The sequence below is a fragment of the Theobroma cacao genome, chromosome 1, assembly GCF_000208745.1.
Source record: "Theobroma cacao cultivar B97-61/B2 chromosome 1, Criollo_cocoa_genome_V2, whole genome shotgun sequence".
In the NCBI taxonomy this organism is placed as follows: domain Eukaryota; kingdom Viridiplantae; phylum Streptophyta; class Magnoliopsida; order Malvales; family Malvaceae; genus Theobroma; species Theobroma cacao.
This window is the reverse complement of record NC_030850.1, coordinates 5,746,986-5,772,620: the sequence shown is the minus strand read 5'-3', so window position 1 is coordinate 5,772,620 and position 25,635 is coordinate 5,746,986. Positions and strand designations below refer to the sequence as shown.

General features: G+C 33.0%; 3 protein-coding genes and 1 long non-coding RNA gene across 14 annotated transcripts in view; 1 reads left to right on the top strand and 3 right to left on the bottom strand.

Annotated features, from left to right (window-relative positions):
* Positions 1–661, bottom strand: part of LOC18611639 (regulation of nuclear pre-mRNA domain-containing protein 1B) — a 4,653-nt gene extending 3,992 nt beyond the window's left edge. The window contains exons 1-2 of one of the 2 annotated variants that reach the window (XM_018128231.1): positions 229–661; positions 36–138 (exon numbers count right to left, since the gene is read on the bottom strand). In XM_018128231.1, coding sequence (XP_017983720.1) covers positions 36–111 — 76 coding nt within the window. In that variant the 5' untranslated portion in view covers positions 112–138; positions 229–661. Of the gene's footprint in view, positions 1–35 lie in introns of both variants that reach the window. The other variant, XM_018128226.1, reaches the window with a different exon arrangement.
* On the bottom strand, positions 1,201–3,081 carry LOC18611638 (60S ribosomal protein L30). The gene is made up of 5 exons (XM_007047999.2): positions 2,969–3,081; positions 2,757–2,862; positions 2,526–2,627; positions 1,635–1,703; positions 1,201–1,543 (listed from the first exon to the last, which is right to left on the bottom strand). Exons 1-5 carry the CDS (start codon positions 2,987–2,989, stop codon positions 1,503–1,505), a joined length of 339 nt encoding a protein of 112 aa, XP_007048061.1. The 5' UTR covers positions 2,990–3,081; the 3' UTR covers positions 1,201–1,502.
* LOC108660484 lies at positions 5,277–6,281 on the top strand. Its single transcript, XR_001926229.1, has 2 exons — positions 5,277–5,836; positions 5,981–6,281. It is a non-coding gene; the product is annotated as an uncharacterized LOC108660484 (long non-coding RNA).
* Positions 6,564–24,510, bottom strand: LOC18611635. Of its 10 annotated transcripts, XR_001926224.1 has the most exons (18): positions 24,211–24,510; positions 23,646–23,967; positions 23,451–23,518; positions 13,882–13,945; positions 12,989–13,051; positions 12,779–12,856; positions 12,515–12,585; positions 12,355–12,425; positions 11,794–11,893; positions 11,321–11,448; positions 9,503–9,926; positions 8,947–9,044; positions 8,707–8,770; positions 7,889–7,973; positions 7,717–7,776; positions 7,417–7,472; positions 7,200–7,271; positions 6,564–6,918 (listed from the first exon to the last, which is right to left on the bottom strand). XR_001926224.1 is itself a non-coding variant. In XM_018114056.1 (11 exons), the coding sequence occupies exons 5-10, from the start codon at positions 12,843–12,845 to the stop codon at positions 9,881–9,883; spliced, it is 483 nt and encodes a 160-aa protein (XP_017969545.1). In that variant the 5' UTR covers positions 12,846–12,856; positions 13,882–13,945; positions 23,451–23,518; positions 23,646–23,967; positions 24,211–24,510; the 3' UTR covers positions 9,038–9,127; positions 9,503–9,880. The 10 variants fall into 10 exon arrangements, 1 of the variants encoding a protein (XP_017969545.1); XR_001926222.1 differs by lacking the exon at positions 12,989–13,051 and having other exon boundaries at positions 12,355–12,438; XR_001926223.1 differs by lacking the exon at positions 12,989–13,051 and having other exon boundaries at positions 7,717–7,798.

Below are 25,635 nucleotides of genomic sequence, written 5' to 3'. Positions count from 1 at the left end.
GGGGGGGAATAGGAAAGAAAGAAAGAAAAGGATACTTTCGATACACTGCTGAGTGCTATTGAGCTTGGAGAGCTTTTCTGCAAGTATCTGTTCACTGAATACACTATTCATCCCACAACCACCCAAAACCCTAAAGCACTGACCAAATTAGAAAATAAAAGCTTTTTTTGGTTTTTGCCCTTTGAAATGAAATTCAAATAAGAAACAATAAAAACCCTAATAAATTACCCAAATTGAAGGAGACTTGGATCGTTAAACCCCAAAAGCTGAAATGGAACAAAAACAGGGTGCAATTGAGAAAGAGAAGAAGGGTATTTCCCAAATTGAGGAAATGCAGAGAATGGAAATATTCGAACTGCGTGAAGAATCAATGGCCTGCATGTCACATAAACCCCAAAACTGAAAGGTAACTTAGAACGCCGAGACGACGAATTGAATTGAAAGCACATGAAATTTCCAAGAACATGGATAAAATAGAGGAAGAAACCCTAACAACGGTTTTTTTTTTCAAAGAAAGGAGCGAAAAGAAACGTTTCAAAAAGAAAAGAAGAGAGGCGTTTGAGACGACAGAGAGAAGATGGAGAAGGCTTTAGGCCTTTTAGTTTTAGCTTTGAGCAGCGGTGAAAGACTGTAAATTTCGGGCCAAATTTGGCGCAAAACAATGAGAGAAAAGAGTTTTCTTATTATTATTATTTGTTAATTTTTTTGGGTTTTAAGTAAACTGAACTAACTGTTCACATCCGTCGCTAGTTAGCCTTCAATTTTGCGTTTTACTGTTTTTTACAATTTAATTTCTTTTCTTAAGTTTAATTATTACTATGGACAGGAATGGATAGAATATCCTCTTTTAATTTTTCCGTGTTGGTAATTTTTTATATAGAATTATAGATTAATACTAATTTTTCCTGATTTTTCAGCAACTAAAGTAAATATATATAAAAAAAGAGAACTCTTTGTTGAGTAAATGACATGATTGTAAAATTTATAATTTACTCAATTTACTTTCTCATTTCCCATAATAGTTACATTCTCATTATTTCTCAAGCTTACCCAGGAGCCAAATCCAATTTTCTGATTTCGAAGATAAGAGATATGAACCTATCTCATTTAACTCATTTAGTAAAACAATGCATACTTTTAATTGAGGGATATAATGCATTGTATGTATATATATAACTAAAATGCGGTAGAGAATCGAAACCAGCACAAGCAAACATTTCAATACAGAAATTCAACTAACCGTAACCACTTTTCAAATGTTTTTCCAGCCACCATAAATTTCTATCAAGCAACATTATAATGAAAACCCAGCATCTTCATTAAACCAAACAAAAATTGGTATTTAAGCTACAAATTTTGGCAAGAACATCCGCAACTTAACATTAACAAAGTCCAATCCTCTAGTAAATATTCTTAAACAACGGGGAAGCGGGGAAAGAGAGAGAATATTATAAAAGAAACATCATCCTGCTGTCAAATGAGATAAGCTAAACTTGATCGACTCAGTTGTCACCAGGTAAGGACTTGATGATGTCAGAATCACCTGCAAGGCAGAGAAAAGAAGCACAGTTTGATTATCTGCAATCGTTGAATTGTACAGAGCAGCATTCAACAGTATCCAAATGTGCCGTTACCTGGATCGATGATGCTCAGACAAGAAACACGGAAGTACTTCCCGCAAGCAGTTCCCAGATCATTATTGTCTGGGGAATTAAAGAGAGATTAGCTACAAAACATTTAACAAATAACTGGACAAAATAACTAGGAAAAGAAACCTATGATCAATCAACCATGTTTGTCAAAAAATTCCAATTTCTGACTTCATAGTTTACCCAAAACGAACATAGACCAGCTCCCATTAAGCCAAAGTAGTAATAAACGCAGACAGAGAAAATAAGTAAACACAGAAATCATTCAACCCAACCCAATCCTAGATACATGCGGACTTCTATCATAAAAGCTTTAGCCATTGATAGCAATGACATCCCAAACAACTGACTGAAGGAACTCTAGGTCACAACAAAGTCAGCGTATAGAACATAGCCCAAGAATATCACAAAAGTTAAGCCATCCACCAGAAACCTAGAATATCCAACAGAAATTATCAAACAAGGTCCTAATCACATAAGTTCCAAATCCCCAAAGAAAAAATGTAGGTTATTCATCAAATCATATTCAAACAATGAGATGACATGGGTAGGTATACTCCTAACTTACCAATGAGATATGCAGTGAACACATTCTTTTTGTTTCTTATTATCTATTTTTGCGGTTTAAGTATTTATTCGATGACTAATTGACTGAGATATCCCTATATCATCAAAATCCCACTCATAACAATTCAAATCGCTGCAAAGTTTAACACAATAAACCATCACACAATCATTAAAGAGCCCAACTTAGCAGAAATGCAAGACACTACAACGCTCAAAATCAGCTTCTATCGTACCATAATACAAACATTATAAAAACAGAGGTGGAAAGTCTTCGCAAAGAAACAGGAAAGAAAATAAAGAAACACTTACTTCCATTATAATGATGAACCCCAACTTTGCAAAGCATGGCATAGTACTCAATCTCAGATTTCCTCAGCGGTGGACAATTGTTCGAAATGATAATGAGCTTCCCTATCAAATATCAACAAGACCCAAAATCTCTTCATTAAAAAGATTACATCTTTAAAAATCTAAAAGCAACCCAAATAGAAAAAAAAATTGAAATTAGACCCAGATACAAAAATGCAAAAAGTAAAGAACCTTTTGAGGTTCTGAGAGACTTAAGCACTGTTTTGTAACCCAAAGTGTATCTTCCACTCTTCATAACGAGAGCCAGTCTGTTGTTGATACTCTCATGGGTCTTCTTCTGTTAAATCCAAAAAAAAAAAACAAATATTGATTTTAAGATTTTTTTTTAGATTATAAAAATTATAGATCAACAAATAAAAGATAAGAGAAGAAAGGGTATTTACCGTTTTCTTGCCGGACACCATTTTTGCTGATACTTTTAGTTTGGGTCTTCGAGTTCGGCTGCTGAGGGTTTCTTTGGAGCTAAATGAAGCGGCCGATCTTGGAAGGTAGGGTTTTCTGGCTCTTATAATATAAGGGTTAAATGGATGCATATGCAAGTCACGTGCATCCTCTGGCCATTCTTTTTATTATTATTATTATTCTAAAGTTTTTCACAAGAAAATCAAATTACGAATTTAATTTAATCTTTTTATTATTTCAATTAGACGGTTCTAGTCTTTTACTTCAATTTTAATAAATTTAAGTTTTATATTCTTATTAAAAAATTATTTAAAAATAAATAGAAATAGTGTCAAAATTTTGCTAATAATTTCAATCGTCGGACCTTCTTGTGGATGAGTTGATATATCAATTTAATTTTTTTTCTCATGTGACATATATTAGTACAAAAGATATTTACTTTTAATGATTAATTAATATTTTTTAGAACCTAAAAAATATCAATAATTATTTAATCAAAATACAATATAAACATTTTTAGACTAATACATGTTGAGTGGTCAATAAATAATCCCCGTCATTCAAATGTTAAATGGTTCAAGTTTAAGGGTGAAATTTTTAAAATCCTTATCAATTATTCTTAAATTAATTTTTAATAAAAATATAAGATTTAAATTTATTAAAATTAAGATACATTGTTGAATTGAAATAATACATGAAACAAGTTCAAATTTAAACCAAAATCAAAACTCGAAATAAAAAAAAGTACATCTACAAAACTGTAATATGTAATTTAAAAAATAAAAAATTGTTTATTAAATAATTACATGGATGTACTGAAATGCATCAATAGTCTTGTATGTTGGTAAGTTTTCACTTTAATTCCAAAAAAGAATTAAATAATTAGGATTTAAAAGTTTCAACTCATTGTCTCATATTCAAATTTTGAAAAGAAAAATTGATTAAGAGATAAAGGAAAATTATTTCCTATATCATATAGTTCAAAGCTTAAACTTTCATATGTAACAAAAAAAAAAACCCAAAATTTTTGTTTACATATATAAGTGGTGGGTATAATTCCATGGAATGTTTGTAATACAATGTCTCTTAAAATTACAGAAGATCAATTATTTGAAATTTTTTATTATTTTATTAGCATTTAATTAAATTTATATATTTTTATTTTAAATAAAATAAATCTTTATAATTAACCATTGATTATGCTCATGTGAAAGTTTATTTAATTCAAAATAAAAATATAAAATTTTAATTAAGCATAATAAAAAATAAAAACATATTATAATTTTTCTAAATAGTTTAATTTTTTTAAAATATTATACCTAAATTATAATACCTCTCATGAAGATAATATAAATGGGACATGCTTTAGCCTAATTGTAAGAAAGATTTCACATAAAAATATTTTGGATAAATGAATTTTATAAAGTTAACTATAACATATATTATAGATTCTGTTTTTACTATGAAAAATACTAAATTATCCGAAATAATATATATGAAATATCAAATTTTTCTTTAAAAGTTTGTATCATTGTCATTATTTTTACTTTGACATAATACCCAAAAGACTCCTAAACGATACAAAAAAAATTAATTTAATTCTTATAATTTTATTACATTTAATCAAACTCTTATCATTTTATTTTTGATCAAATAAATTTTTATCACTAATTATTGATTAATTATCATTAATTAAAATTACAATTGTCAAATTAATACTACGTGTCAATGACATAAGGCTTGATTAAATGCAATTTAAAGTCATGTCATTTACTTTTTTTTTTCCTGGTTAATTTCTACTAACTAATATTCTTGCAATTTTCAAATACAAACAGAAGTCATAAGTTAAATCTGGAGCTGAACTGTTTTTCTTACAGGGAATTGTTCATCCCTTGTTGATGAATGAAATGCTTAATTTTCAAAAAAAAAGTAAAAAAAAAAAAAGATCGTTACTTTGTTTAGTTAATTTATGAAAATGGTCTTCTTACAAACAAGGCAGTTAATCCTCTCTAAACCAAACAACGTGAGAACCTCATGCATTATTGCCTGAGATATTTTTCAAACTTAATTTTAAAGTGATATTATACATTCAATGAATAACAATGTTTCCATTGACACTTTTTGCTTAATAAATTTGAGCACTCCAAAATTGTTTTCTATGTATTCTGTCAATAGAACAATACATTCAGTTCACCTTTATACTCGTAACAAGAAAGAAAAGAAAAAAGTTTATATAATTAAACAAAATCCTGATTAAGAAATAATAGGAAAAATAAAAGGATCTCATGAAAGAAAATAAAGTGCAGAAATGAAGTTGTTTTCAGAGGTAAAGTTTGAGACGTGCAATGTTTGGAGCTCGTGAAAGTCAGTGTTGCTACTTGGCTCAACGCATTGTGGCCTGCGGATTGTTTATCTGTTTTATACGCTTGCACACAACCGTTTGGACACGATCAGCTCAAGGATGCCTGGGACCAGTTGAAATCGGTGGCCTTTTGTGCGACAATAAAAGGGAGGTTAAAGTGTTATTTTCTAAGTCAATTGGAGAAGCCTTGGTTGTTTTTGCTGCGTCAAAGTGGAAGGATGAGTTTCATTTGATTATTGAAAGGATTCCACTGACGTGGTCAATGGACGAAATTATCTGCTACAGCTCCTTAGAGAGTAAGGAAGGTTTTGCTGCAGATTGACAGAGAGGCAAATCAGAGAGCAGGTAGTCTTGCGAAGGGAGGGGTTCATCTTCAAAACGAGATATTGCGAGTCTCTGAGTAAGTCTTCCCCGAATTGTGTTTTGACACTGTCTGGTTTTGATTTATTGGTTAGGTGGATGATTTCCTTCTTGATGGCTGTTCCAGGTTTGTTCTCTGTCTTAACATTTGGTTTTGATACTTTTTGTTTATCTGGAATTGGTGGCTGTGGAAGTTTGAGTTGGGTCCAGGGCTTAGGTGCTTTGTTGTTGATATGTGGATGGTTGATCTTCTGAATTACGTTTTGTATAGATGTGCACAGGTTGTCTTGCTCCTTGACATCTGGTTTGATTGTGAGTGTAGGGAGCAGTACAGATGGATGAAAGTTTTTTTTTTTTGTTCTGTTTCTGGGGGTCGTTTACTTTGTTTTATGATTTGAAGCTGTATTGGGGGGGCATACCCATCTCTATTGTAAGTGTATGCCGTCCTGTGGATAATTTTTGGCTTTGATGTTACTGATGTAGGGAATCATTTCATTCCCTCTTTATTAATGAAAGCAGTTTTATAATTTTCAAAACTATATAAATAAAGTGCAAGAAATGACTTCATGATATCTGGATTTCAATAGATTCCAGCATTCTTCATCATACTAGGATAAGATTATGCACTTTCTACCTGCGGAAAGCATTTCAGAACTAAAATCCAATATACATCCAAAAAAGAAGTGACGCAGATGCAAGTGCAAGCAGTGTTCTCTAATGTCCACTCAAGTTGAGCAGCTGTCTACCGAGTTTTCCATAAGCACTTCAAAATGAATTATTAAGTCCCAATGGCTTCATTCTGGCAAATTAATGGCATTTCTAAACCAATTCGATCAAATAATTGTGCGGGAAGGTGACTGACTGATTTCTTAATTTCATCATAATACTTAACGGACACCACAATGAGTAAAATAATCTTCCAATACTTCCTATGAAACGCACAAGAAGCTGGAGGAAACAATAAACAAGTTTCCATACAGATCCTAACAGTAGTTGCTCAAGTACCATCAAGACCATAAGATATAAGTTTTCACGACATAACAAAAATGAATATGGTAAGTTGAAAGTAACAATTAGCTGTGAGTAAAAAAGAGAGGATTGGATGGCAATACAAAATAACAATTACCTCAAAATCCCAGCATACATAAATGGAACTACTGCATCTCCATGGAGACACATAATCCAACAACTAGATCTGCTGAACATGACCTACATTAAGAGAAGCAAGGAGAAAGCAATGTGTTTTTATAAAAACAGAATATATAGAAAACATTACATATTTTTTTAGATAATTCTAAGTTGGTAACCATAACCATATTATATTATTCATTCCAAAAAAAAAACCATATTATATTATCCACAGAATATGGTTCAAATAAATATACAAAGAATTAATAAGAGAAGAAAAAGCCAACCGTCAAATCCAGTATCTACTGCTCACATAGACATGAAAATAAAAGGAGAAAAAAAAATAAAAAATAAGCAAATACCTGGGAATTCCAGTGCATTGACTTTGCAAAAGATATCTTAGCAAGGATTCCAGGCAACTCTTCCAATGAAGCCTAACATATTATATAAAAGATCACAATGAGAAATAATTCAAGATGCCAGAGATGACCTGGTAAGCATGAGGTAGTACAAAAGATATAAATGAAAGGGACATAGAACACAAAGGAACATGCAAGAGAGAGAGATCAGCATTTGAACCTCCAAAGCAACTCAAGCAGATTCTTTGACACGAGCCCACACGTACTCTGTTTTCCCTGCAAAGCATTTACTTTAAGAATAGAGAAAAGTACGTATGATTGGGTTTTTTCGCTGATGATGGAAACAAACTGATGCTGAACAAAGATTAGGTTTATGGAAGATGATTGGGTATTTGACAAGCCAACAAATAAAGCAAAATGAACAGATGCTATCTAAATGTGCTACAGTATGGCATGGAGCCGTACTAAATATATTCTGTGATAATGTGGTCAACTTATGTATGGCATGGTTTATACTAACCTGTTGTGTTTTTTCATGGACTCAAAGCAATCTCTGGGGGACGTATGGTAGGGGATGAACCTGGAATGATAGGTTTATAGTGCTCTACATTTTAAACAGGAGTTTTTTGTGGTATTGAAGTGACAGATTCTCTACCATGAAGATCTACAGGAGGAAGTGTGAAACAACTTACAATGTGGCCATGTACCTCGGAATGGCAAGATGCAGAGCTTCTGAATGAACTTCATGTACAGAAATGATTGGAATGGTTGCCATGCCTGTAAATTGCAGTGGGTGTTGATGGTGTGTGTTATTTTGTTTGTACAGAAAATTTAGCATAACTAGGTTGCTATCAGATGATCTTGGGATGTGTTGGGAATATTGGGTGGGATGATGGTTGTTGTAGTTTCATCCCAGGTGCAACCTTGTATTAACTGTTCCCTGTCTGCATACGCAGTGGAACCATGGAGGGGGCTGTCCCTCTATTGTGTCTTACTGCAACACTACCTTTAATTGCTGGTTTTTTTACTTGACTTCAGCAGGAATGAAATCTGATTTTAGCCTTTAAAAGAAAAAAAAAACTTATGTATGGCATGGACTGTACTAAAGTGCAGAATGTACCTTGAGATGTAATAAATTACTCCTCCTTGGTAAAGTAATTCTAGCACAAGAATTTATGCCAAGTAGGTACAAATCAATTTCTATGCATTTGTGGAATTAGACCAATGAGAATGTAAGATACATTTTTAAGCTTGACCAAACAATATAAGCAACATTGTTTTTTCAATAAAATCTCTAGGAAAACCAACATGAATTATTCAACACGACACAAAACTTTGGAGATCACAATGAATTTTGGTGAGGAAATATCAAATGCCTATTGTTTCCCTTACCATTTGATGGTTTTATCTTGATTGTAATGGGTTATATTAAATAAGTTTTCCTAGGAAATTGATAAGGCACGCAATACTGAAAATAAAAAATGTTGTGCATGAATCAAAACTGACTCACCGTCAAACCTTTCTGAACAAGTAGTCCAGTGGGACAGCAATCTGCGGCAAAAACCCTCAGCAGCCTGCAGTAAATAACAAACTTCATATGGATAGAAATACAAGACAAAGGAGAAATGTAAAACTCCTATGGAACTGCCAAATTCTTTACTACTGAAGTTGTACAGCCCAACTGCCTATATCATTGGACAAAACAAGCTGAAAAACATTTAGCAAAACAAAATTAGAAGGAAACCAAAACCTTTGTAGCATTTCCCTGTAGGTCAAAGGCTTTCAAAACAGGAGCCCCCTGAACCTCAACCTCATTATCCGCTTAGGACAAAGGCTCTCGACAGATATCTGAAATGACAACACAAGCTTGGAAATATAAAAATATTGAGGAATCCACCTGGTGTACATGCCAATAATGACAGGAACTTACACTGCAAAATAAATGACATTATAATTAGTCAATATCTAGTGTCTGAATAATGCATCACAATTAACATTTGACAATTCTGACAAGTGCACCTTTATGGTACACTTAAGGTTTTTCCACATGAAGAATGCCTTGTTATATTATGAAGATCAAATGAAGGGTTCACTTGGATCAATTATTATATAGGATTCCAACACATTGATTACAATGCTATAAGCATTGGGGTTACTGATTATGATAACAAGTACTAACGCAATTGGCTTCTTATGCTCTTTCAGGACTATAAGGTACAACCAACCCACCCAACTTCTTAAGAAGCAATAGTCAGAAATTATTTAGGGACATATCCACAATAAGAAACTGTCAATCGTGTGCAAACCTGGGTGATATCCATAGCTATACCACTAGTCTGTGAGGAGTGCCAAAAGCCTGTATGTCACCAAGGTTCAGTCTCTGTTTGTCCAGAAGCTCTGACATTAAATCTTTAAGCTGCAATGACCAGAATCAGAAGGTTGTATAAGAAGACTTCAGTCAAAAACAAACATTCAATGACACAATCATCAATTTAGAATTGTACAAGGAAATTAGAAAGGCAAAGAAAGAAATCAGTGAAGCAATATGTCAAATGCATTTCCTATGAAGCTTCGGGAGGTCTTATATAAAATGGCCGGTAAGATTTAAATTGAGTAAACAACATAACAAAAAGAGAAAGATCCATGCTTCTGTCTTGCATTAACTACATCATGAGGTGGCATGTCTACAGTCCCAAGTTCAAGAACAAACAATCTTGGATCATGGTGCACCTGTAAAACATAATTAAGATAAACAAAAGATATTGATAAAGGTGAAAACAAGTATAGAAACATTGTTGTTTAAATTTAGAGATATGATTATCAACATTCAAGAAAAGTAGAACCCTAAAAGAAACTGGTGAAGTAGCATTTAATAGAATCTTTTAAATGAAAAGCTATAGTTGGATAAATGAATGTACTGGGACAACTTAAAACAATTTCCTCTAGAGAGGATCATACAGCTGAGTGACAATTACAGAGAAATAAAAGACTGAGTCATGCTACTTTCCCCACTGTTTTTCTACCCAAATATTTGTACTCCCTGTGGAGTCTACCAATTCATGAGGAAGTCAAATAATTCATAAGTTAGATATTACAGTCAAATTAATAAACTATTGCCACATTAAGCAAGACAAAAGTGTTGGGACGAATAGCATTTTCCTAAAAGACCAAAGGTTCGTACCACAAATAAATATATAAAACACCAAAGGTGGTGGCAGTCCAGAACATCTTGGGTTGAGGGCTGCAGAATAGAAGAATGTAAAGAGAATAATGCATTGGTGCTTGAAAACATAAATTAAAAATGCATAAACCTGTATTGTGCGTCTCTACTTGTGTGTTTGTTTACGGAAGATATTTTACACTAAGCTAAGAACAATTAAACGTAAAATGCCTCCATTAAGCTATGTACAATTAAACATAGAGCCTCCAGCCTCAACCTCCAACTTTGTAAAAGGTTGGAACAAGGAGGCATCGCCTGTAACATGTACCCAGCCACCAGCACTCTATGCACCGGTTCAGTGAGTGGTCTTGCTTATTGCTCATGAAAGACTAGACATCATCCTTTCCATAAAGGATATGTAACAGAAGGTTGAAGCCAAACGTATGCCAAACAGCATATAGAACTAATAAAATACCAATTGTTGGTGAACCTAAAAGATCAAGCTACAACAGCACTGTGATAGGCTTACTGAGCAAGGACAACTTTCCCTGAATATTTACAGCATTCCTTTTATATGAGCCTTTTTATTCATCTTTACAAAATTTGAACTTACTAAATTCGTTTGCAAAAAGGGGTCCTAAAAGAATTTTCTTGGATAAAATAATATATTTGATATATGATTGGTCATTATATATCATAATTACATAGATACTTTTCATTCAATTTTCCTTAACAAAAGGTATAAGAGCATTGGCTCAATTAACTCAAAAGAATCTTATAATTGCCATGTATCTAGGAACCAGTATAGTTACCAAAAATTGGAAAGCCCAAAAAGACAAAGCAATAATAATTAATTACAAGCAAGATCTGAATAGCCTAAGACCTAAGAAGTGCAACAAATAAGATAAGTGATAAAAGAAAGAAGAAAAAATTTATTTTAATTATTTGACATATTTAGACTAACCTTTTTGACTGCTGCCTCCAGAACCTCTTTAGGACATACATGCTCAACAGATTTAGGAACAAAACCCCAAAGGATGTCCAAGAGATTCTTGTGTCTCTAACCACAGTTGGGCACATTGACGAGTTAAGCTGACAAATAAACAATGACAAGCACCATGAGAGATGTAGGACGTGAACATTAAGGAAAAACAACTAAATGGACAGAGCAATTTTTTTTTTCAAGGAGGGAATAGAACTTGTGGACACTTCATCATCTATCAATCATGCAGCCCATGCCTGTTGCAAATTTTGCTAGGCAAATATAAATGTAGAATGTCCTTTCAAAATTTTCACATACTGGGCCTTCTTCGGAACTGAAAGTGTACTGAACAAAATCCTATGGCTCTCAATATTTTCCTAGTCTTAAAATGGTCACTGCTATCTCATTAGCTTCCAATGTGTCTAAATTGATATAAGGCAGAAAAGAAACCTCACCTGCACGTGCAACTGAAATAACGAGCACGCTCTGTTACCAACAAAGCCTCTAGAGGCCAAGATATTAAAAGCCTGAGATGTTTTCAGAAGCTGGTCATACCTAGAATGGTAATGAGAAAATGTTAACTTAAAAGGAAAGTAAACAAGGCAAAAACTAGGAATATAAATAATAGAAGGAAACATAGAAACATAATTAAACGTATGCAGGAATTGCCAGTCCTGAGGCAACTAAGCAACGAGCTTCTTACTCAAAAAAGTTCAAAATGTTTTTGAATTTGGCAAACACTGGCATGTTCAAAATAATAAGCACTCATCTACTTTCTGAAAGAACAATTCAATAAAACAATTATTTTCATTTCACATAAACAGAAAGAAGAAAGCATTTTCAAGTTTTAGGCTGCTGACACTGATGAACGATATTGGAATAATAAATTAAACTAGACAATCTTAAATCTGGGTTTCTCAGGAAAATCGATGTGCGTCCAGCTATGAACCTTGCAACACAACTCTTCATGCTAAAAAAACACATTATCCTGAAAAGAAAAAGGTAAAAGAATTTACTCATTTTCCAAGAAAAGCTCCCCATATGTAATCCCGTCAGCATACTGAATTTTCTTGAAATGATCAACACCCTGCAAATCAAACCTTAAGTAACTTCAGCAGATTAAAAACTAATAACAAAGCAGAAAAGAAGAAAGATAAATAATGTTATGAAATTCACCTGAAGCAATAAGTATACGCTCAAGGCCATACGTGGTTTCAACAGATATTGTGACAACTGAAGACTTCCAGCTTGAGAGAAAAAAGGGAGGAGGGGGGGGGGGGGGGGGGGGGGGAGGGGGAGAGAGAGAAGAAAGAAATTGCTAATGAAATTCTATAAAACTTTGGAAAATCAGTAGAAAACTACATAATGCAGTCTGCGTGTGAGAGTCGCAACTTTCAAAGAAAAAAAAATACATTTCAACGTAGATGCCAAAGAACAAACCTGCTGGAAGTAGGTGAATTGTGTGATCTCCATCCCATCCATCCAGATTTCCCAGCCCAAACCCCATGCATCAAGTACCTGTAAGCATGTGTGAGGTCAATAACAGCAAAGTGATGTGAAAAATATCATGGTTTTAAAGTGCTCAAAATTAGGAGGCAAGTTGGCTTTACACAATTACATAAAACTATACTGATTGGAAAACATACATACGTATTAAAAACCACCATGACATAGACCATACTACTGGGCTCACCCAATTGTCCTCGGCAAACCCTATATCATGTCCACTAACATCAATACCAGTTATGCACACAAGCATAATATAAAATAACTATTAGAACACAATTATATATGACCATTCATGATCAAATTATATGTTGTATCCACTAAATCACAACCAATTTATTCAACTATATACAATTTGATTCCTTAAATGAGAACTGAGAAGGTGGATGATTAAAGATCAATAAAAATTATATTATAAGCTTTTAAGTCCAAGACCCCTTAATTTGAAAGGACAAAAGATGGTGCCTAATTTTGAGCATCATTAAACCAATTAATTTATCAAAAGTTAGAGGATACTTTTGACAATGTAGCAAGTATTTAGTAAAAAAATATAAAGAAATAATTGATGTTTAACATTAATTGGTCAGTATCTTGGAGACACAAAATTATTAGAAACTGCACACACCTCCACAAGTGCATGGCATAAAAGATAACGCAAAGCTTCAAAGGAAATTCACTTCTACATCATAAAAATTGTTAGCACATGTGCAGTTCAAATGTATATAAGCCAAAAATCTAGTTATTCAGCCAAAGCTCAAAGTTGAAGAAATAGTCAGCTTATCCGAACATAAAAGATTACTATAGCATTACTTTCGGTCAAATCATTAGGCTATACAAGGAGGAAGCTATCTTACAAACCAGATCAAGTTCCATAAAGATAACTAGCATGTATAAGATTAGCACAAACTACAAGATTAATAAAAGAAAGGCAACATTAAGGAATAATGGCAATTGGCAACTTACAAGTAAGAACAAACATTTACATAGGATGAAACAATCTATATAAAGATGTGAAGAAAAGAAGGTCAACCAAATACCTAATGCTGAAAGCCTACGAATAAAGAGGTCTTGTGAATTTCCGAGATAGGGCTTTAGTATAACCTGAAATCATTCAAGGAAAAGGTGGGGAAAAGGAAAAGAAAATGAAAAATGACTGCAAAAGAAGCTAAAAAAATACTAAAAAATCACAAACATGATCTATGCAATATATTGCACAGAACATAATTGAGTGTGGCATTGGAGCCTGTTAGGATTTTCCCCAAAACAACTATCATCTGGCTGAATGCTAGGCTCCACATACCTTTGATAAGAAACTCCAAATTATCAATTAGTTGATAAATATTATATGTATGACAACGCATTGAGAGAAGTCATGCAGAATCTGAACAAGAAATTGACTATAGATGATTTCTTTCAAAAAAAAAAAATTGATATCATATTAAATCAGCTACTTAGACAGGATCATGTTAACTCCTGTTGATACTTTTACGAAAATAATAAATCAATAGTAACTCAAAAATATGTAGATTCTTTTAAACAGCACCTTACGACCTTGTGCTTGATCCTGGAATTCATGCGTGAACGAGATAATTGCCCCACTCCAACACTCATATAGGTAAAATCTATTAAGGATGCTCCAGTAACTAAGACATCCCATGAGCTATAGACCTCATTAAAAGTTTCAATGAACTCAAGCGTCCAAATGTTACAAGATAAGTACACTTACATCGTACGGATAGACAAAAGGAGCTGGTACTCTATGCAACGTTCACCAAGCGACCTCTCCTTGTTTCGTTTTTCCATACCTAATTCTTAGAATCTCTAATCATCAGCTTGGGTATCCTAAAGGAGATTCCATATTAATTTTTTGAAAAATACAAAGTCCCATATAATTTGGAGCAAATGTCTCATCCACTCTATCTCTATGTACAACTAGACCTCTGGACTATATCAACAGATTTTTCTTTTATGAGTTTATCTACTTTGGGAATGCACCAAAATAGATTCAGTATTGATGACATTATACTTTAATGTATAATAGGAATGTCACATGCCTACACCTTAAAGTTTTTTATTTCTCCAAACACCAAAAAGTGGTTTTCACCTTAAGGTAACCAACCAAATCCAACATGATATGAAATAATTCCATGTGATCATGATTAAAAATAAAGAATTTCAACTGACACCATTGTATCTTAATGTACAATTGAAGTGTTAATTACGCACCATTGTGTCTTTATTACACAATAGGAATGCCATTCAAATATATTAAATATCCATAATACCTTAGCTTAATAAAAGAATGGACCATATAACAAGGTGTCATATTCACATTTTGACACCATTATACTTTAATATATAATAAGAATGCCACATGCCTAAACATTAAAGTTTTCTTATTTCTCTAAACACCACAAGGTGGTTCTCACCTTAGAGCAACCAATCAAATCCATCATGAGTTTCAAATTCTTCTCTTTGACAAAAATGCTTATAAAAGTTTATCAACAAAATAACACATTGAACTATATATTAACATAAGCACCATTGTGTCTTCATTACACAATAAAAATGTCATGTCATATAGATTAAATATCTATTTTGCACCATTATATCTTCGATTCTAAAATAAGAACACATCATATACCAAGATGCTAGATTCACCTATTGGCACCATTATACCTTAATAAATAATAGAAATACCACACACCTACACCTTAAAGTTTTTATATCTCTCCAAACATCACAAAGTGGTTCTCACTGTAAGGCAACCAACCAACCAAATCCATCATGAATATGAAACAGTTACATGTGATCAAGATTAAAAATAAGGAATTCTCAATTGACACCATTAAATCTTAATGTATAATCAAAATGTCAAATTAAAACATCATGGAATATGTTTACATAAAAACCATTGTGTCATTATTACACAATAGAAATGCCTTATAAAATATATGAAATATCAACTTTGCACCATTATACCTTCAATTGTATAATAGGATTCCGTCAAATACCAGATGTTAGATTCATATATTGACAACATTATACCTTAATATACATGCCCACACCTCAAAAGTTTGTTTATTTCTCTAAGCACCACAAAGTAGTTCTCACCTTAGGTGTATGTTCACATTATCACTATTGTGTCTTTATTACACAATAAAAATGTCTTGTATAATATATGGAATATTAGTTTTGCAACATTATGCCTTCAATTGTATAATAGGAATGCACTAAATACCTAATCTTAGATTCACATATTAACAACATTATAGCTTAATGTACATGCCCATACATCAAAATTTGTATATTGTTTTAAACACAACAAAGTAGTTTTCAACTTAGATATATGTTCACATAAGCATTATTGTGCCTTTATTACACAATAAGAATGCCTTGTCTAATATATGTTTTCTTACACAATAAGAATGTCATGTCAAACATATAAAATATTAATCTTGCACAATTATACCTTCAATTGTATAATAGGAATGCGCCAAATACGATATGTTAGATTCACATATTGGTAACATTATACCTTAATGTACATGCCACCCACACCTTAAAGCTTGTTTATTTCTTTAAGCACCAAAAAGTGACTCTTACCTTAGGTATATGTTCACATAAGCACTATTGTGCCTTTTACAACAGAATAGGAATGCCCTATCAAACATATGAAATATCAATTTTGCGCCATTATGCCTTCAATTGTATAACATGAATGCACCAAATACGAGATGACAAATTCACATACTGGCAACATTATACCTTAATTTACATGCCCACAACTCAAAGTTTGTTTATTTCCTTAAGCATCATAAACTACTTATCATCTTAGGTATATGTTTACATAAGCACCATTGTGCTTTTATTACACAATAGGTATGCCTTATCTAATATATGGAATATTAATTTTGCACCATTATACATTCAATTGTATAAAAGGAATACACCAAATACCTGATGTTAGATTCACATATTGGCAACATTATACCTTACTATACAAGTGCACATCTCAAACTTTGTTTATTTCTCTAAGCACCATAAAGTAATTCTCAGCTTAAGTATATGTTCACATAAGTACCACTGTGCCTTTATTATACAATAAAAATGCCTTGTCTAATAAATGAAATATTAGTTTTGCACCATTATACCTTCAATTGTATAATAGAAATGCACCAAATACCCAATGTTAGATTCACATATTGCCAGCTTTATTCCTTAATGTACATGTTTGCACCTCAAAATTTGTTTAGCACCATTGTGCCTTTATTCCACAATAGGAATGCCTTGTTTAATATATAAAATATAAGTTTTGCACCATTATACCTTTAAATGTATAATAGGAATACACTAAATAGCCGATGTTAGATTCACATATTGGCAACATTATTCCTCAATGTAAATGCCTGTACCTCAAAGTTTATTTATTTCACTAGGCACCACAAAGTGGTTCTCATCTTAAATATATGTTCATATAAGCATCATTGTGCTTTTATTACACAACAGGAATGTCTTGTCTAATATAAGAAATACTAGTTTTGCACCATTATACCTTCAGTTGTATAACAGGAATGCACCAAATACTTGATGTTAGATTCACAAATTGGCAACATCATTCCTTAATGTAAATGCCCACACCTCAAACTTTGTTTATTTCACTAAGCACCACAAAATGATTCTCACCTTAGGTATATGTTCACATAAGCACCATTGTCCATTTATTACACAATAGGAATGTCTTGTCTAATATAAGAAATATTAGTTTTGCACCATTATACCTTCAATTGTATAATAGGAATGCACCAAATACCCAATTTTGATTCACATAATGGAAACATTATTACTAAAGTATTTTTATTTCTCTAAACACCACAAAAAGGCCCTCACCTTAGGTATATGTTCAGATAAACACCATTGTGCATTTATTACACAATAGGAATGTCATCTCTATTATAAGAAATATCAATTTTGCACCATTACACCTTCAAATGTATAATAGGAATGCACCAAATACTCAATGTTAGATTCGCATATTAGCAACATTATTCCTTAATGTACATGTCCGCAACACAAAGTTCATTTAAGTATGCTCACATAAGCACCATTGTGCCATTATTACACAATAGGAATGCCTTGTATAATATATGAAATATTAGTTTTGCACCATTATACCTTCAATTGTGTAATAGGAATGCACCAAATACCCGATGTTAGATTCATATATTGGCAACATTATTCCTTAATATACACGTCAACACCTCAAAGTTTGTTTATTTCTCTGAGCACCACAAAGTGGTTCTCATCCTATGTATATGTTCACAAAAGCACCATTGTTCCTTTAGTAGACAATAAGAATTCCTTGTCTATTAAATGAAATATTAGTTTTGCACCATTATACCTTCTATTGTATAATAGAAGCACACCAAATACCCGACGTTAAATTCACATATTGGCAACATTTTTCCTTAATATTCATGCTTGCACCTCAAAGTTTGTTTATTTCTCTAAGCACCACTAAGTGGTTCTCAACCTATGTATATGTTCACATAAGCACCATTGTTCTTTTAGTACACAATAAGGCGGCCTAGTTTAATATATGAAATATTATTTTAACACCATTATACCTTCAATTGTATAATAGGAATGCACCGAATACCCGATGTTAGATTCACATATTGCCAACATTATACCTCAATGTAGATGCCCTCACCTCAAAGTTTGTTTATTTCTCAATGCACCACAAAGTAATTCTCACCTTATGAATATGTTCACATAAGCACCATTGTGCCTTATTACACAATAGCAATGCCTTGTATAATAAAAATGCACCATTATACCTTTAATTGTGTAATAGGAATGTACCAAATTCCCGATGTTAGATTCACATATTAGCAATGTTATACCTTAATGTACATTCCCACACCTCAAAGTTTGTTTATTTCTCTAAGCACAACAAAGTTTTCACCTTAAGTATATATTCACATAAGCACTATTATGCCTTTATTACATAATAGGAATGCCTTCCTAATATATGAAATATTAGTTTTGCACCATTATACCTTTAATTGTATAATAGGAATGCACCAAATACCCAATAGATGCACATATTCACAACATTATTCCTTAATATACATTCTTGCATCTCAAAGTTGGTTTATTTCTCTAAACACCACAAATTGGTTTTCACTAAGTATATATTCACATAAGCACCATTGTGCCTTTATTACACAATAGGAATGCCTTGTTTAATATATGAAATATTAGTTTTGCACCATTATACCTTCAATTGTATAATATAATAGGAATGCACCAAATACCCGATGTTAGATTCACATATTGGCAACATTATACGTTAATGTAGATGCTCTCACCTCAAAGTTTGTTTATTTCTCTAAGCATCGTAAAGTAGTTCTCACCTTTGGTATATGTTCACATAAACACCATTGTGCCTTTGTTACACAATAGGAATGCCTTGTCTAATATATGAAATATTAGTTTTGCACCATTATACCTTCAATTGTATAATAGGAATGCACCAAATACCCGACATTAGATTCACATATCGGCAACATTATACGTTAATGTAGATGCTCTCACCTCAATGTTTGTTTATTTCTCTAAGCACCATAAAGTAGTTCTTACCTTAGGTATATGCTCACATAAACGCCATTGTGCCTTTGTTACACAATAGGAATGCCTTGTCTAATATATGAAATATTAATTTTAAACCATTACACCTTCAATTGTATAATAGGAATGCACTAAACACCAAATGTTTGATTCACATGTTGGAAACATTATGTTTTAATATACATGCCTACACCTCAAAGTTTGTTTATTTCTCTAAACACCACAAAGTGGTTCTCATCTTAAATATATGTTCATATAAGCACCATTGCACCCTTATTACACAATAGGAATGCTATGTCTAATATATGAAATACTAGTTTTGCACCATTATACCTTCAATTGTATAATAGGAATGCACCAAATACCCGATTTTAGATTCACATATTGGCAACATTATTCCTTAATGTACATGCCCACACCGCAAAAGTTGTTTATTTCTCCAAAGACCACAACCACAAAGTGGCTATCACTTAAGTATATGTTCACATAAGCACCATTGTGCCTTTATTACACAATAGGAATGTCTTGTCTAATATATGAAATATTAGTTTTACACCATTATACCTTCAATTGTATAATATAATAGGAATGCACCAAATACCCAATGTTAGATTCACACATTGGCAAATATACATGCCCGCACCTCAAAGTTTGTTTAATTCTCTAATCACCACAAAGTGGTTCATATCTTAGGTATATATTCAAGTTAGCACCATTGTCCCTTTAGTATATAATAGGAACGCCTTCTCTAATACATTAAATATTAATTTTGCACCATTTTGCATAATAGGAATGCATCAAATACTCGAGTTTAGATTCACATATCGGCAACATTATTCCTTAATGTACATATACCCACACCTCAAAGTTTGTTTATTTCTCTAAACACCACAAAGTGGTTCTTACCTTAAGTATCTGTTCATATAAGCACCATTGTACCTTTATTACACAATAAAAATGCCTTGTCTAATATATGAAATATTAGTTTTGTACCATTATACCTTCAATTGTATAATAGGAAGGCACCAAATACGTTATGTTAGATTCACATATTGCCAATATTATTCCTTAATGTAGATGCCCTCACCTCAAAGTTTGTTTATTTTTATATGCACCACAAAGTAGTTCACACCTTATGCATATGTTGACATAAGCACCATTGTGCCTTTATTACACAATAGGAACGCCTTGTCTAATATATGAAATATTAGTTTGGCACCATTATACCTTCAATTGTATAATAGGAATGCACCAAATACCCGATTTTAGATTCACATATTGGCAACATTATTCCTTAATATACATGCCCACACCTCTAAGTTTGTTTATTTTTCTAAACACCACAAACTGGTTCTCACCTTATGTATATGTTTACATGAGCACCATTGTGCCTTTATTACACAATAGGAACGCCTTGTCTAATATATGAAATATTAGTTTGGCACCATTATACCTTCAATTGTATAATAGGAATGCACCAAATACCCGATTTTAGATTCACATATTGGCAACATTATTCCTTAATATGCATGCCCACACCTCTAAGTTTGTTTATTTTTCTAAACACCACAAACTGGTTCTCACCTTATGTATATGTTTACATGAGCACCACTGTGCCTTTATTACAGAATAGGAATGCCTCATCTAATAGATGAAATATTAATTTTGCACCATTATACCTTAAATTGTATAATAGGAATGCACCAAATACCGTCATATCGGCAACATTATACCTTAATGTACATGCCCACACCTCAAAGTTTGTTTATTTCTCTAAGCACCACAAAGTGGCTTTGACCTTAAGTATATGTTCACATTAACACCATTTTTGCTTTATTACACAATAGGAATGCCTTGCATAATAGAAATGTACCATTGTACCTTCAATTGTATAATAGGAATGCACCAAATACCCAACGTTAGATTCACATATTGGCAACATTATTCCTTAATGCACATGCCCACACCTCAAAGTTTGCTTATTTCTCTAAGCATCATAAAGTGGCTCTCACCTTAGGTATATGTTCGTATAAACACCACTATGCCTTTATTACACAATAGAAATGCATTGTCTAATAGATGAAATATTTGTTTTGCACCATTATACCTTCAATTGTGTAATAGGAATGCACCAAACTCCCGATGTTAGATTCACATATTGGCAACATTATTCCTTAATGTACATATGCCTGCACCTCAAAGTTTGTTTATTTCTCTAAGCACGACAAAGTGGTTCTTACCTTAGGTATATGTTCACATAAGCACCATTGTGCCTTTATTACACAATAGGAATGCCTTGTCTAATATATGAAATATTAGTTTTGCACCATTATACCTTCAATTGTATAAGAGGAATGCATCAAGTACCCGATGCTAGATTCACATATTGGCAACATTATTCCCTAATGTACATTGCCACATCTCAAAGTTTGTTTATTTCTCTAAGCACCACAATGTGGCTCTCACCTTAGGAATATGTTCACATAAGCACTATTGTGTCTTTATTACACAATAGGAATGCCTTGTTATGAAATATTAGTTTTGCACCATTATACCTTCAATTGTTCAATAAGAATGCACCAAATTCCTGATGTTAGATTCACATATCGGCAACATCATTCCTTAATGTACATGGCCACACTTCAAAGTTTGTTTATTTCCCTAAGCACCACAAAGTGGCTCTCACCTTAGGTTAGCCACTCAAATCCACCTTGAGTTTCAAATTTTTCTTTTTGATAAAAATACTTTTGACAGTTTCTCATGTGTTAAAATTTTTTAAATCTGGCAAGTCCCAAAAAAAAAGTCATGAGATTTCTCAAAATCTTCTTTTTAAAAAAAAATATTGCAATAAAAATTTAACAGAGAAGCAATCACCCTTTTTTTTTTTTTTTTGCAATAAGAAACTTCTAGTGAGGACTGTTACTTCTAAATAAACTCTTCCAACATAAGCTTCTTAAAGACATTTCCTAAATTCCGCACATTCAAACACTTTTGATAATACAAAGATAATTATAATTGTTGCAAAAACAAAATGACCAAAGTCATACAACCAGGAAATTAGCCACTGGAAATATATATGCATGTAAGATCAAGACTAAGCTAGCCACCAGCATGATGATCGACATGTAATTTCTGTTCATATTAAAGTTCCCAAAGCGGCAACAACTCCAAATTAGCAACTATCAAGCAATTTTTTATATGCTCTCTCTCACCTTGAATGAATTCAACACAACATTCTAATGCAGTATGATAGCATATTAAATAATCTAATCAGAGAAGCTTCTGCAATTTTTACATTTTCCATCACTAGTAAGCATGAAAAGCTCTCATGCATGGTTGTGCAAAAGATAGAAAAAGCACAATAACAACAAAATAAATAACCGGAAGAAAACATAATTGAAAATGGATGAAAGTCCTTGCAACACAGGCCCAACAACCAGAACTTGAAACATCCAATGACACATTTAACCTCCCCTTTATATTTAAGCTCATACATAAAGCACATAAAGATAAGTGTTCTCAACAAATAATCAGACAGATTCAGAAACAACAAGAATTATTAAAATGTATAACAAATTCTCGTAACTTATAGAAACTTGCTTTTGACTATAAGAAATGCGGATCTGGAGCTGTTTTTTGTCCTGCCTTTGATTCAGGTTTTGTGCTTTTGTGATTACTGTGTGCACCTGTGATTGGTTTGTTTTTCTGGTTACTGGGTGGAATTTTGATAATGTAAATACAGCTGCTCACAGAGATAGAGATTGGGAATTTTTTGTAAATGTTGGGAGATGAAGGACGGGTTTTGTCATATCTGATTGGTTAAGCGGTTTGAGATTAATATGTGTTTCCTGCTAACACATAAAAATCTCAAACCATCTTTTGTATTTTCTGGGAGCTCTACTCCCTTTCTATCAATGAACTTACCTTCCATAAAAAAAAATTTATAGAAACTTGCTTCCATAAGTATACTTACGCAATGTTCCATGGTTCTGGACCAAGAACTCTTAAGTATGTCAAAGGATTCATAGTCCCGGCTCCAACCTGATCATTACAAACAAAACCTTAATGAAACAAACTGGCAATTGACAAGAATTTAAAAAATAGCGGCGTAAAAAAATTTTCTGCCGAAAAGAAAAGTAGAAGAATATCTTTGTTCTTGGAAATGAACCTAACAAATTTTTTAGCAGATCCTGCCGAAGTGGAATCAGTGTCTTTTGATACTTGTCCTGGTGTGGTGGAGAAATATCAACACGTTGAGGATATTCACTGGGCTGTGAGGCCCCTAGCAATTGTCTTTGGCCTATTTACAGCCATGAAGCTCACCATGTTTGTTGGATGCAGTGTAAGTACGAGAGTGAAGAAATGCCGGCGAAATGGTCATGACGGCCATGCTGGGGGTAAATCAGGTTGGAGGCAGAGAATCTTCAGAGATGGAGTTACTACTGCTCGTTCCACAGAGTAATTCTACTATTAGATGAGTTTGCTGGAACCTACAGCCATAGAGATAAGGTTAATCAGGAAAAAAATTTTGTGACCCTTGTAAGGTGATACTTTCAGCTCACATACTGTTGATGAAGCAAAGCATAAATAAAGGTGTCAACAACTTGTAGACAAAGATGTAAATATATGTACAGAGAGTATGTTCAAAATTGGGTTAACATCTGTTCCTTCCAAAAAAAAGAAACAATTACGGTTATGGAATTAGGGGAAGGCTAGGTAGTAGTTCTTGGAACCTGGAGTCTTTGAATGGCTCGTTGAAATGTGAGATCAGAAGCTTTCTGCGGCTCGTCGCTGGCATTTGTCGAGGAATGTGGTTGAACTGAAAAGGATTAGCCGCGGAGACGGTTGTTCGACTGAAGCAGCGGTGGCTCAACGGTGGTGGTGCGCGTTGAGAAGGATAGCGTTTCTTGGGGACGCGCAGGAGAGAGAGAGGTGGGAAGCGTGGGGCTTGAGAAAGAAGCTGAGCAAGGGGAGGGCGAGGAAAGCATGGCTGGCTCTGTGTCTTCAGGCTTGAGTTGAGCCTTTACACGAATACTGTAATATCATGTGGGGATTATATATGGTTTGACCATTTTGACTATATAACGGTCAATTAGCGTCAGTTTCACGGACTCCTCAGAGTCGGTGATTTCAAAAAAAGAAAGCGGAAATAACCAAGATTAACGTTAGAGGAAAACGAACACGGGCCTTTTGTTATAAAAACGGACGCACCACCGTTCTGATACCCTACGCAATTTGCCAACGGATGCGACCTTTTTACAGGAAAAAGGGCCAGGGATGTCTTCAACCCACCTTATTCTTACCAACCATAAAGTATAATTTGTCGTTTTTATTTCTCATTTTAAGGATAGTGTTACCTGTTTGGTGTTGGTTTTTTTTTTTTTAATTCTCTCTAAACCAACAAGAATTGCATTAAAAGAAACAAAAAGTGGAATAGGGAAAATGTCGGGTGACTTTAATTACGTGGATAATTTACCAAATAACATCGTACGTTAAAAAAAAATGATCTCATATTTTTACTTCATTAAATCAGTTAATTCATAAAAAATGTCTTTTCACAAACGTAGCAGTTACAACAGGCCCTGGAAGGAATTCCGGGGGGTCCCTATGAGAATTTAGAAATCCGATGCTTTGATAGAGAAAGAGATCCAGAATGGAATGATTTTGAATATCGATTCATTAGAAAAAAACCTTCTCCTACGTTTGAATTACCGAGACAAGAACTTTATGCGAGAATGGAAGCCCCAAAGGGGGAATTAGGAATTTTTCTGATAGGGGATCAAAGTGGTTTTCCTTGGAGATGGAAAATTCGCCCGCCCGATTTTATCAATTTGCAAATTCTTCCTCACCTTTTCCAAATCAAGCAACATGAAAAGCCTTAAGCACTATTGCTATATTTTTAAAACCCAAATTTATAGTGAAATTATACAATAAAAAATTATGACTCATCTTCTCCAAACTCATTTCTTTTTTCTTGAGTTGTCTTGAATTCTTTAAATCGTTTTTTACTGTTTTTTTTTATTTATTTATTTAAATTTTTTAACAACATAAATTAAATTTTTATTTTTATATTTCAAATCACACACAACATTTAAATCTAATCTTACATAATTATATAAATGGAATACGTTTTTAAAATTAATTTTTTGAATGTGAAC

What these genes read in the sequence shown, in the direction of transcription:
- LOC18611635 (XM_018114056.1), bottom strand. Translation starts at nt 12,845, where the DNA reads ATGGGGTTTGGGCTGGGAAATCTGGATGGATGGGATGGAGATCACACA. An exon ending in GAGCTTTTCTTGGAAAATGA is followed by an intron (nt 11,894 to 12,354) that starts GTAAATTCTTTT and finishes TTACCATTCTAG; the next exon opens with GTATGACCAGCTTCTGAAAA. An exon ending in TATTTCAGTTGCACGTGCAG is followed by an intron (nt 11,449 to 11,793) that starts GTGAGGTTTCTT and finishes TTTATTTGTCAG; the next exon opens with CTTAACTCGTCAATGTGCCC.
- LOC18611638 (XM_007047999.2), bottom strand. Translation starts at nt 2,989, where the DNA reads ATGGTGTCCGGCAAGAAAACG. An exon ending in GTCTCTCAGAACCTCAAAAG is followed by an intron (nt 2,628 to 2,756) that starts GTTCTTTACTTT and finishes GATATTTGATAG; the next exon opens with GGAAGCTCATTATCATTTCG. An exon ending in TCTGAGCATCATCGATCCAG is followed by an intron (nt 1,544 to 1,634) that starts GTAACGGCACAT and finishes TCTGCCTTGCAG; the next exon opens with GTGATTCTGACATCATCAAG.